This window comes from Typha latifolia, chromosome 3 (genome assembly GCF_019914945.1).
Source record: "Typha latifolia isolate L0001 chromosome 3, TyphaL0001v2, whole genome shotgun sequence".
In the NCBI taxonomy this organism is placed as follows: Eukaryota; Viridiplantae; Streptophyta; class Magnoliopsida; order Poales; family Typhaceae; genus Typha; species Typha latifolia.
Genome location: NC_133088.1, coordinates 2782729 through 2795159, shown reverse-complemented (window position 1 = coordinate 2795159; position 12431 = coordinate 2782729). Strand labels below are relative to the sequence as shown.

The window sequence follows — 12431 nt, the reverse complement described above, 5'->3', positions numbered from 1 at the left end:
CTAAGGCAGCAACATAGGTGTAGATTTAATTATGACATACTGATTTCACTACTCCCAACATCCAAGAGCATGACTTGGATCACAGATATAGATTTAAAAGAAACGAAGGCATTGGAAACAAGTGGAAAAGTAAACACATAAGAAACAAGATCTTATGTAGTCCTTCTCACTACCAGAATATTTGATATAAGGTATACACCAAAGAGCAAAATGGTAAGCACACAGCTGAAGAGTTCTTTTCTCTCTCTCTCTCTCTCTCACGAAATTACAGATAAACTCTGATGAAAATTATGATATAGTATTTGTGCGGGCATCATAGTTTTTAATGGAGTACTCTAGCTACAGCTCTGATAGTATTTGGGGTTGTCCTGCAACAGCCACCAATGAGGGCAGCTCCAGCTTGTCGCCATATGCTCACATAAGAAACAAAATCTACATCCGAGACACCAGTGGATGCCTGCAAGAAAGAGAGACATTTAAAAGCACATGAGTTTAATTCTCTGATGGGTGACAAATGTAGTAGCTAAAGGGAAGCATTTTGATCTTTCTCTTATCTTGAAGATGAGATAAATCATTCATTAAGTCATCGAACAAAGGCAGGTGAAATAGCAGAGCATTATAGATGGTCAGAAATGTAGCTAACCCAAAGAAGAAAAAAAGTAGAAAACCACATTTTTCAGATGAAATATCAGCAGTAGAAAGAAGAGGGCAAGAACTGGTAAGTTGCATAATCTAAGAAGAAGAATATATATGAGAACATCCTGCTTGGATTTCTCACAAGTGAACTTACCACCCATTCCTTTTTATCAGCATCATATCTTTCTCCACTGTTTGGATAGATCAGAATTGGTTTGTCTGTCACCTGTAGATTTGAATCATAAGTTGTCACTTGATACTAGGACTAAAATATGAAAGACTGAATATAGACACATTATAAATACTTCTTTCTCTTTGTTGAGGGAAACACATAATAGATAATATGCAAAGTTTCTAGTTCAGTAGTGCTATATGGCTTATCTAGTCTTGGCAGAGTAAGAACAGAACTCCAAGATAGAGGTCAATGATGCCTCCTATACATGTAGCTATACAGGGAAAATGCCACAAGACACGATGGATTATTTAGCAGGTTGTAACTGTTGGATTTAAGATTGGACAATTCCTTGTCAGGTAATGGTATATGTTGGGAGTAAACTGTTTTAGCTTATTATGGTCTGTTCAATGTATGTGAACCTAATCCAACTTGGGGACGCACTTGTTATGGCTATTTAGGACCTGGACTCAAAACCTGGTTACTCTAATCTCTACTTCTATATAGATTGTGAAAAGAACCAGCTCAATTCTATCACAAGGCTCCCATGTTGAGACAGCTGCTTAATCTGTTTACCATCACAAGGTTACATTAGACATTCAAATAATTTAGCCCAAACATGTAAAAATGACAATCAATGTAAATCAAGAACATATACTGTATTACGAATGATGGAGTTGATTTTACATGCATAGCTTATTGACTAAGTAATATGCATCTGCAACAAGACATCATACCAAAACATTCAAGTAAATTATTTAAAAAACCTTAAAAGAAATTCAGAACCTAAAGAAACCTAATCTCAATAAAAACTAAAGGGGAAAGCTAGTCAAAGGCACAGCATAAAATGAAAATCTAAATACGTAAAAGTTATTGACGTATAAGTTGAAAAGCAGTTATACCTTTTGGATTGAGAGAATTAGTCCGTGAATAAATCTTGGAGGAGTGCAATTTATTCCAACAGCAGCAACCTTTGGACATGAATCAGCAATAGAAGCACACTCAAACAAAGAGTCTCCACTTACCACATTAGTTCCATCCTTTGAATTAAAGGCAAACCACGCAGGTATCTTTATATCATTTTCCTCAAGAAGCTCAGCATATGCCTGTAAAAGCCCCAGAGATGAATCACCATTATCATTGAAAGCTAACACTGAATATAGTCATACACTATGGAAGGGATATAATATATTAAACAGGAGAAATTGGGGCAAAAAATCACGCAGATTTAGCTTCCTACTCTACCAATCTTGGAAATCCAAGATCGCTGTATAAACAGAACACCCTAGAAACCTTAGAGATAAAAATGCAACACAAAGGCATAACACCAGGAAAAGAAGTACTGAAGAGAGCCGATGTGCACAAGTTGATAAAAGAAAGTGACAAGAACTACTAATGCAAATTAATTAAATGACATACCTGAGCTTCTAATTTATTTGGAATAGTTTCAAAAGCAATCAGATCGGCACCTGCTTCTGCAAGAACCTGAATTCTTCGTCGATGAAAATCTTTCAGATACTCCAGTTTATTGGCTGTGCCATAGTCCCCACTAAGAAAATAGTAAGAAACCAGTAGCAACCAAATCAGAATTATAGGCCACTTCAAGTAAAATGCAGCAAGTAGGCAGAGTTGATTTACCTGTACTCAGAACCATCTGCTAGATATGCTCCATAGCTTCCTACAGAAGCTGCCACCAATACAGGACGTTGCTTGGAAGTAGCTTGTTTTTCATGAGCTGAGGAAGAAACTATTGAACATCCCTTCACAAAAATATCACGTGCTTCACATGCAATCTCAACACTTTTTCGCAACAAAGCTTCACTTTGTTCTCTTGAAAAGCCTTTCGACTCAAATCCCTGAATGGTAGCCTGCTCAACTCAAAATGATTGGATAAAGAAGAAATGGTTACTTCGTTAAAGATGCAATACCAAACATAAAAAACGAGAGCGAACAAAGTCAAAACCTGATAGGACGCTGTGATTATAATGTTTGCACCTGCTTCGAGGTAGTCCAAATGAACCTGTTCCAGAACATGTCTTCAGAGAAGAAGAAAGAAGTTTACAGTGTCTACAAAAGACATGAACAACGATCTTTGGACATTTGCAAGGAAAACTATAGTAGGGAAAAAACCACAAAACTAATCTTACTATCTAAGTAGCTCATCTGAAGTTGGCCAAACAGGATGGTACACAATTTTCTTCAACTGAGTGCTTCCTCAAATAGTGATTAAAGCGATAGAGCTCATAATAGAGCATACATAATAAAGGCAACATGGTGCCCTTACAATATTTTAAGACCATAATTTTCTAACTATATCACAGATGTAATTGCCAGACATCCCATGAAAGACATAGCAGCAGGATATGGTTCTACCTAGTACCACAATTTCTCCAATGAAATCACAAATGGTAGTGAAACTACGAATTAAATTTAGTGGTTATGCTGGAATGATTATAATTTATAGCGGAAAAAGAAATCCAGAAAGATATAGATTACAACTACTAAAAGTATCTAAGAATACGAAAATGAAGTTGGATAAATCGGGCAATTAGATTATTCTTCGACGAGATTAGGTTTGCAAAACAAAATGATTATTATTAACCAATTTTCCACAGTATTAGGAGCATTAACACGAAAAACGAAACAAAAGAATAAACTTTTACTCTAAACCCAACAAAGATCGAAACATTTCAATCCAGAACGCGAAATAGTCGAACGGAAGAGCAAAAACAACGAAAATTTTGCCTTTCTGATGAGATGAGGGGAGCTGATGAGGCATTTAGCACTCCAAAGGGGGTCATTGAGATCAGCGCCGTTGGCTTCGAGCTCCGTCGCGAGGCCGCCGTCGATCACGGCGCAACCCCCGGCCTCCTGGAGAAACGCGCGCATCATAGCCGTCGGATCCCTCGTCACATGACCCATCACAGACACAGTAGTAGAGAGAGAGAGAGAGAGAGAGAGAGAGAGAGAGAGAGAGAGAGAGAGTAGAAGTAGATAGGGCTTCTTATACGGAAGCGGGAAGATTTGGAGAATGCGATTCCGGAAATGCCCTCCACTTCCAACCTCGGAGACTTTGGAAGTTGTTGTTGTAGGTAATAGGGATAGCGCCGTAGCCAACCACCTGGAAATTTTTGGGGAGCTGTCAAGGGGGAAGGAGTCACATTTGGCAACGAGAGGAGTTTGGGAAAAGCTTCTTCTTTTAATATAAAAAAAAAGTGGGCTTAAATGTAGTAAAGTCCTCGAAGCTGATCACATCTCCTGGAATCCTATTCTCATCTTATATTATCTTAAGAGCATAACTATAACTATCGGACATCCAACAACAACTCACACCGAATTAAATAGCAACAATTGATAAATCTAGACAAGATAGAAAGAATCTTAATCGATATCGAATGGTGTTTGATGATAATTCGACACTAATTGATGTAGTAATTGATGGAAGTGGGGACACAAATGAGTGCTAGATGACTCGGACTTCACTCCCTTGTATAGTTTTTATCTGGATCTTGATGTGATAACTTATGACAAGGATGGAGGAGATCACATCGACTAGGTGGTCATGTTGTAATTGAGTTCAAATTCTTTTATCATCTTTTCTTTCTATCCTAGTAATTAGGATAAACCTTGGATTTTCAAAGTCATTAATTTGTTGGGCATTCCCTCTGAAACACTTGTGACACTGACATCAAACATTCTAAGTTTATTACATAAAAAAAAAAGGTTACTTATGCGTATCAATATCATCACCTAATTTTTTTTTTATTTTTTTTCAGTTTTATTGCAAAAGCTCCTCTTCTTAATATATATATATTTTTTTCATTAGTTGAAAATGAGGAAAAAAATCACCACCTCCTTTTAATTGCATAATTGTGTTACTTTTGCTTCTCTCTCCTGAGCTAGGAGTTTTCCATTTATTAGTAAGAAGAATTTCATAAAAAGAAGGAAAATTTACTAATCTACTAGAAACTCTGCATGTACACCAACAAATTAAAACTGTTATATTTTCTTCTCGAAGAAAAAAGATAAAGGAGAAGGCATAAATAAAATAATAGTTCCTAAATAGGTAAAAAGGTCCAAAAAAGTATTAGCGTTTTATCTTGTAACACCAATACTACTATCAAAATGAAGGCAGGGGTTTAAGTTTACATTCATCGCCAAAGCAAGCAATGCTTTACAAACCATAAGATCAAGCTACTAATACAGTGTTGACCTTACAAGATAATACAACTAGCTTCAGTATGCAAAAGAAAAACTATATAATGAATACAATCTCAAATAGACATTTCTGGCAACCGGATGCAATGCATCTTAAGTAGATAAAGAACTCCAACCACCAAAGTAATTAAGCAACTCAGAAGCATTGTTATCTGAGGTTCCTCATGTAATTTTAAAGGCAGAAAAGGGAGGCAATAGATGAGAATAAAAGGTAAAAGGGCAAGCTATGGACCGCGAGCCCGGAAGCAAAAGCATCCACCAGACTGATCTTCGGGTATCATGCCACCTCCTTTGCTTGTGTCGATGGCCTCCAGAAACTTAACAACTTCGTCCATATCAGGTCGTTTATCTGGATTGGCATCCCAACATTTTCGCATAATGTTGGCCAAAGCACTTGGACAGCAACGAGGGATTTCTGGCCGTAAATTCTGCCACACAAGCACACCAAATTATAATCTTATTTCTTGAAAATCCAAAGACAGTTGAAAGAGCTGTATATGCCCGCAAAGAAGAGTGAATGAGAAAAAGAACTAACTTGCCGAACAACAGCAGAAGAAACATCAGCAAAGCTGAGATCAGGGTATGGCATGTCACAGCAGTAGATTTCCCATAAACAAATGCCAAAGCTATAGACATCACATTTTCTGTTGTAAGGCTTCCCATCGAGGACCTGCGCAGGATATCTTGTAAGGATCGATTGAATTCATAAGCAATCAGGAATTAGATGACCAACACTTTCCGCAGGAAATTTCTAAAGAAAATTGGATATAGATTGCAGTTGAATTCTAAAATATAAAGGGACTTCAGAGTGAGTAAGCACCTCTGGAGCCATGTAGCCAAGCGTGCCTGTTTCACCAGTCATATCCTTTGGATTCTGAGCCTCAACACGAGCAACACCAAAATCAGCAATTTTCAGGTTCCTATGTGAATCCAGTAGCATGTTTTCGGTCTTGACATCGCGATGAACAATCTTCCTCGAGTGAAGATAGCATAGTCTGTAAAGCATAGATTTCAATCTTTACATTCTTACACTGGGAATTTTTGTATACTTGCAGTAAGTAGTAGCAATTTTTTTTTCAAGCATCACTTACCCTCTAGATAAATCAAGTGCAAGCTGAATCACAATCTTATAGGCAAGTTTCCTTCGCCTGTTTTTTATTAGATATTGCTTTAAAGTTCCCCCAGGAAGATACTCCACAACGACACAACATGCTCTGGCTGGAAAGTTAGTATGATCATCGCCAGTAGAATCTTTCGGTGGAATCTTGAGATCTGCAGTTCCCATTGATGCACCAACGAACTGCGACAAAATGTATTAGTACTATTACTTTTTGTAGGGACTTACATGAACCGATGAGATGCATAGACAAATGAGTCCCAACTTATACCATAAATGGCACAAAGCATGGACACAATAGCTTAATGGAAACGCAACATGTCCAACAAACTATAAAGAAATATAAAGAATATCCTAAAAACCTCCAATCAAAATTCTGGACAAAAATAATTACAGGGTACAAGGATATAAATTAACAATAAGATTGACTGGTTAAAACATGCCATGAGGTATTGCTCACCTTTGTGACATTTGGATGGTCAAGCTTATGCCAAACAGCAACCTCCTGCCTAAATGATGCCCGAAGAGTAGCAGTTTCAGCCTCTGTGGCAAAACCATCTTCTCCCCAGTCCAATAACTTAACTATATGAAAAAATAGTTATTATGTACTGTGACCTTTAGATGGCCGCAACAAGACTAAAAGGTTAGCAAGAAATCATTTATAAACTCATGATATAGGAATAGCCATCTTGAGATCCTTTCACTGATTCAACTTAGACAAAATGGTCTTAATAGCACGTGGTTTTTAAAGTGTGTTTTTTTATATGAGTTTCGGCAAGCCAGATAGAAAACAGGTGAGATTAGGTCAACTCTAGAAGAAACTAAATTCCAGAGAACTTGTCTAGAACTCTTTAAGATCAAATGTGATGTAACCTCAATATTATACACAAGTACTAAATGTGTTTTATTTACATCTGAAATGATAGTGATGCGGACATCATTGATAGGACGCGATGGCGTGTGTACCAGCGCAGGAGGCGCCGACAGTTGATGATCCCTCCTATAGGGATTTGGTTCTGATTTTTATTTATTTATGGTGTCTTTTGTTTATTTCCTATGTAGGGTGTTTTTTTGCTTAATTCCATTGTAGGTCTATATATAGACCCGTTATATTTCCTTTGGGACTTAATGAAAATTTATGTGATTTGTTCTCTAGAGGATTTTGGTGTGAAACCTTTTCTTAGGGTGGAGGTGTGAAACCCCATTCCTTCCCTTCTTATTTCTCTATTTCATTTTTCTCCACTACGTTTTGCATCAGATAGTTTAACTACTAATTTGACAATAAAAGGAAAGTTTAACCGGCATGATAACTAACATCACATACAGACTAAGTTAGCACAATCAACCACAAGAGATGTGCATCTTTGCTAATTTCCCACCTATGCCTTATAAGATGCATGTTATTTACTATAACAAATCAAGCATGTCAACTACTAGAAAACATAAAAGTATGAGAATAACTTTGTTATGACAACTTCAGTACCAGACAAGAAGAACCACATATACAGTAGTCCATTAGTAATATACATGGATGGTTGGGACAGGTCCTACTCTGGAAATATCTATTGCAGTTTAAGCTCATCTCATGCCACCCAAGTGCAAGGTCCTGAAAGGTCCTTGTGGCATGAAAATAGTCTAGAAGAGGGAGAAAGATGACAAATTTTGATATAGTTAATCTTCACAGGAAATGTCCAATAAATTTCTAGACTTTACTATCTAAATCTTTCAAAACTTGAAAATATGCAAAGAAACTGATACAAATCCTCAAGTGAGAGAAAGTAGATGATTGCACTGATTACACAAGTGCAAGAAAGCTATAGGAAAAAAAACAAAGAGTGGAGATATATTTCTGCATAATCAGAACAACAACAATAGGAGCTCCGAGGTTTCGGTAAGAAATATGAGCAAAAGTTGGATAGCAGCACAGTATGCAGGAGATCTGATAGCTATCAACCTTAATGAGTAAACCATACTGTACCACTTGGTGATGGAGCAGGCTTGGTGTCAAGGAATACCAATAAGAAGTTACGTGGACAAAAGATGACTAGCTACAGCACGATAGCAAGGAAAATTTTGGAAGATTTAAGATACCATTAGTACTGCCAATGAACAAAACCAGTACTCATTAACCAGTTGGTGATAAAGAAGTGTAGGTCCACTTATCCCACACATACACTTGTTATGCAATGATGCAAAGCGGCCACCCAGAAGATATACATGATAACAAATATGAACAAAGAGCAAACCATAAACTAGGCATTAGAAGGTGAAATGGGATCGCAGTAAAGGTATCAGTTATGTGTCATACATAAATAAGATCAACCAGATATGTGCACATAACTAGGAGAGCATAAATTCTACTTCTAGGGAATTATTCACATTGACTAGAAGAATAAGTAGGCAAAAAGTCAAAATGAGTAAGACAGGAACATCCAGTTCAATCATTGCATAAGACATCTAATATGAATCCAATCTTCAGAACAATATCAAGAAAGAAAGAGAGTACCTGCAACATCCTGCCCATCATATGTGCCCCGATACACGGTACCATATGTCCCATGTGCTATGACGTAACGAACTTCCAGCTTCGATAGATCAATCTCCCAGTCTTCCTTGGGCCTCTGAGAACTATCTTTACTCCATGCCTTGTTCATTTTTTTCTCCAGCTGGATATCCAAGCTCTTTAGGTCGATCTTATCTGCTCTAAAATACATATCTTTGCTATCAAAACTCCCGGACCCCTTCAATTTTGATCGAACTCCCCCTTCCCTTCTCTCAGACACAGTTCCAGCATCCTCACCCTTCTCTTTACTCAAAGAATCCATATTCGCCAAACCAAACCAAACCAAACCAAATAGGAGCTAAAGAGGAATTGCCCGCAGAGAACAAGACCTACAAAACCTCTAAAATATCTACAGTTCTCTGCACAAGATCCATAATCTAACACAAATCAACACCAAAATCGGAGGAAACCCTAGAAAAGTCCCTCCTTTACAAACCAATCCCCTGGCCAGAAGTTACTTCAGCCGAAAGCAAGAATATTTCCACCAACCGCCGATCCAAAATCAAGACTTTAGCTTCAATTTCGAACAGTTGAACGAGATAAAGTGTACAGCTCAATTCTACACAAAAGCCGATGCAAATTAAAAAACCCATATATAAGAAATTGACCGAATTATTACAAAGAGACGAAGAGAAGTGGGAAAACGCACCCAAATGAGATGCCGACTTCGTTGACCAGAGCGGCGAGGGGGCTTCCCCAAACCAAATTCTTAAGGCTGTGGCTTTCTGAACCGATCAAAGAGTTGAAATGTGGAGGAAAGTGGAAGGTCTCAGAGAGATTTAGAGAGAGAAAGGGCATGACATCACCTCGGGCGTCACACAGAGAGAGAGAGAGAGAGAGAGAGAGAGAGAGAGAGAGAGAGAGAGAGAGAGAGAGAGAGATTCGAGGAACCAGGGATGACAAACGAAGGACCCACGAGAGAAGGGAACGAAAACAAGTTTTGAAGTCAAAAAAGGGAAATAAGGGAGCGGTAGAGATGTCGGATAGTGGAGTATAGCGACCACTTATTCCGGTACAAGTCGATTTGCGTCGAACGTTATTTACATGAATGCCACTATGATCCCATTTAAGCACACGGCTAATAGTCATAGATAGGATGGGATGCCAGAATAATAATAACCGCTAAAAATGCTTCTATTTTTTTTATCCTTTTAATATATGCATATAAAACTTTATTGATCCTAATGTTGAGTTCATTTTAAATGTGAGTATAGATCTGACAATGATTGGGATTCTTTTTTCCCTTTTCTTCCCATACTTTTAATAGTTTGACCAATGTCTCAAACATTGATTTACCAAAATAAATTACTCCTCACCTCAAATCTATAAAAATAAAAATAAAAATTGTATGTTTCAACAAAGCTGCCAATAAAAAGTTGAGAAAATTAACGTTTTACTTTTAAATAGTTATATTTTTTAAGTTAACGAAATAAAAACATGTATAACTCTTAACTTATTCAACGATTTATTTTAAAATTTTCAAATGAAACACTGATTTATTAGATGAAATGATGATAAATTTAACATTTCGCTGAAAGTTATAGTAAAATAAATCTCTTCTAATATTAATTTTTTGGAGGTGATATGTTTTATTAAAAAAGAAATTAGAAGAAGACTAGTTTGGTAAATTCTATTTCTTTTAACCAAAGTCATGGACATGGGCATAAATTTATGGTCGGTGATGGAGAGAGAGACGCCTAAAAGTTGACCCTTTTTTTTTCTGTGGAGGATTTAGTACACGATGATCTAATCATGCCAATCTACGCCTAATTAGTGGAACTTTTTTTCTCTCTCAAAGGAGCCTTTCATTAGGTATTATACTCAAATTTCAAACGCATAGTTCGACTTCACCTATCTGAATAAATGATTACGTTACTCTATTACATTGACAAGGATATCGCATCAACGAAGATAAGAAGATTTATAAAATTAAAAATAAAAATAAAATAAAAAGTTTTTTTTAAAATTTTTTTTTTTACCTTGTTTAGATTTTTCTTTTCTTTTTTTCTAATGGGTTCTTCTTGTAGGCTTTAGTAAGTAATAGGTGACAGGGCTTTTCCTCTTTCTTAATTTCCAGAGAGAAGAGGAGAATAGACATCTGAAAGCCGCCTTTTAACTTAGTAATTAATCACTGTCAATAATCGCTATAGTCATTACTGGCAGTGCTTAAGAATTCTTTAGCTCAAGTTGCAATCAAATTAATTGAACATTTCTATCATTTTATATGATGTTACCGGAGTTCTTATTTTTCTTCAATTTGATCATGCGTCCACTACCAAATCTAGTTGTAGTAAAGCTACTCAATCGTCTTTGTATGGACATCTTTGAATGGGTTTAGAACAATCTACCTGAGCTCATTTTTCTACTAGCCTTTGCCATTCAATTATTTTTGTATATACTAATAAATTTTAATTGTTATTTTGTTTTTTAAAAAAACATTATTTCAATCAACTATAATTTTAATCATTCTTTTCCATCTCTTTTATTAGGAGAATTTTATAAATTACATTCTTACATCTTACTTATTTTGTGATTCATATATTGTCTTTCAGAATTTTATAACCTGATTCTTTATTTTATTTTTATTATAATTCACATTTGGCATTCCGAGTTAACTTAGACGGTATTAATAGAAAAATATTTTATTATAATATACATAATAATTTATTAAATAAATACATAAACTACCCTTGTTCTTCTTTATTATAAAATAAAATTAGTCAAAAACTAATTAGATAATTATTAAAGGGAGGTAGAAGAGCAAGACTAAAAGGTAAAAGATTTTTCTTGTGCGGCGAAAAAAAAGGGGGAAGATGAGAGAAGGTGACCAATGTCTGAAATATGAAAAAAAGATAATGGATGAATATTTTAATAATTTAGTTAATTAGTTAAAATAATATTAGAATATAAATAAGAATTATAAAAAAAATAAAGAGTCAGATTATAAAATTCTGAAAAATAAAGTATGAATTATTAAATAAGTAAACTTATACAACTGAATTACAATCAAACACTATATGTTTTTTAAATATTTTAGCTACCATATTTAAGTTTTAAAAATGAGAGCAGCTAAACTAATTTAGGAGTAAACACTTTTAAACTGCATCCAAATGTTCAGCTTTATGAATAATTTTCTATTATAAGTAAATAATTTTCTTGAACAAGTAGAAGAATATTCAATCATTCTTTTGTAGTTAAAATGAACTGAAATAGTTTCGATCGGAAAAACTCTATCCATTTGGCTAAGTGGGATAAGAGGGTCTATCTGGGATAAATAAATCTTTCCCAAAAGAAAATTAGGGTGCAAAAGGCGTGATATCACGTTGGGATAGAAAAATTAGGATAAACCAGTTTATCCGATCTTTGTTGCCGTTAGTTTTAGTGGGATAAGAAAATTGGGATACAGCCTTGAGTTATCCTAATTTGCAATAGACCCAATTACCCCTCTCAAAGTTCTTTTTATCAAGCATTTTATTATGTTAAATAGATTTTTATGCTTATATATATATATATATATATACGTAGTAAAAATATTTTAGTATTTATGATGGTATCTATATAATATAAATTATGAGGAATTCAATCAGAATATTATTTTTTTTGACAGAAATTCAAAAAATAACTAAGTAGATAATTATAATAGTTACAAAATAAATGTATGAATATCTATTTACATTAGACCAAGGAATGAATAATAAAGTTCACTTTTGATTATTTTTCATCCT

The 12431-nt window shown here is 35.3% G+C and overlaps 2 protein-coding genes across 2 annotated transcripts; both read right to left on the bottom strand.

Moving 5' to 3' along the window:
- Positions 1-111: 111 nt before the first annotated feature.
- Positions 112-4115, bottom strand: LOC140784064 (homocysteine S-methyltransferase 2-like). Its single transcript, XM_073131245.1, has 7 exons — positions 3554-4115; positions 2772-2828; positions 2447-2676; positions 2228-2357; positions 1711-1914; positions 791-862; positions 112-457 (listed from the first exon to the last, which is right to left on the bottom strand). Exons 1-7 carry the CDS (start codon positions 3728-3730, stop codon positions 323-325), a joined length of 1005 nt encoding a protein of 334 aa, XP_072987346.1. The 5' UTR covers positions 3731-4115; the 3' UTR covers positions 112-322.
- A 786-nt stretch (positions 4116-4901) lies between these two features.
- LOC140784063 (serine/threonine-protein kinase 52-like) lies at positions 4902-9666 on the bottom strand. The gene is made up of 7 exons (XM_073131243.1): positions 9356-9666; positions 8650-9265; positions 6604-6725; positions 6118-6326; positions 5847-6021; positions 5562-5696; positions 4902-5454 (listed from the first exon to the last, which is right to left on the bottom strand). Exons 2-7 carry the CDS (start codon positions 8966-8968, stop codon positions 5251-5253), a joined length of 1164 nt encoding a protein of 387 aa, XP_072987344.1. The 5' UTR covers positions 8969-9265; positions 9356-9666; the 3' UTR covers positions 4902-5250.
- Between the last annotated feature and the right edge of the window lie 2765 nt (positions 9667-12431).

Coding starts and splice junctions, on each gene's coding strand:
- LOC140784064 (XM_073131245.1), bottom strand. CDS start 3,730: ATGGGTCATGTGACGAGGGATCCGACGGCTATGATGCGCGCGTTTCTC. Junction 2,829..3,553: donor CCCCTCATCTCATCAGAAAG/GCAAAATTTTCG, acceptor GTTCTGGAACAG/GTTCATTTGGACTACCTCGA. Junction 2,358..2,446: donor GCAGATGGTTCTGAGTACAG/GTAAATCAACTC, acceptor CTATTTTCTTAG/TGGGGACTATGGCACAGCCA.
- LOC140784063 (XM_073131243.1), bottom strand. CDS start 8,968: ATGGATTCTTTGAGTAAAGAGAAGGGTGAGGATGCTGGAACTGTGTCT. Junction 6,022..6,117: donor GCACTTGATTTATCTAGAGG/GTAAGTGATGCT, acceptor TATGCTTTACAG/ACTATGCTATCTTCACTCGA. Junction 5,455..5,561: donor CTTCTGCTGTTGTTCGGCAA/GTTAGTTCTTTT, acceptor CTTGTGTGGCAG/AATTTACGGCCAGAAATCCC.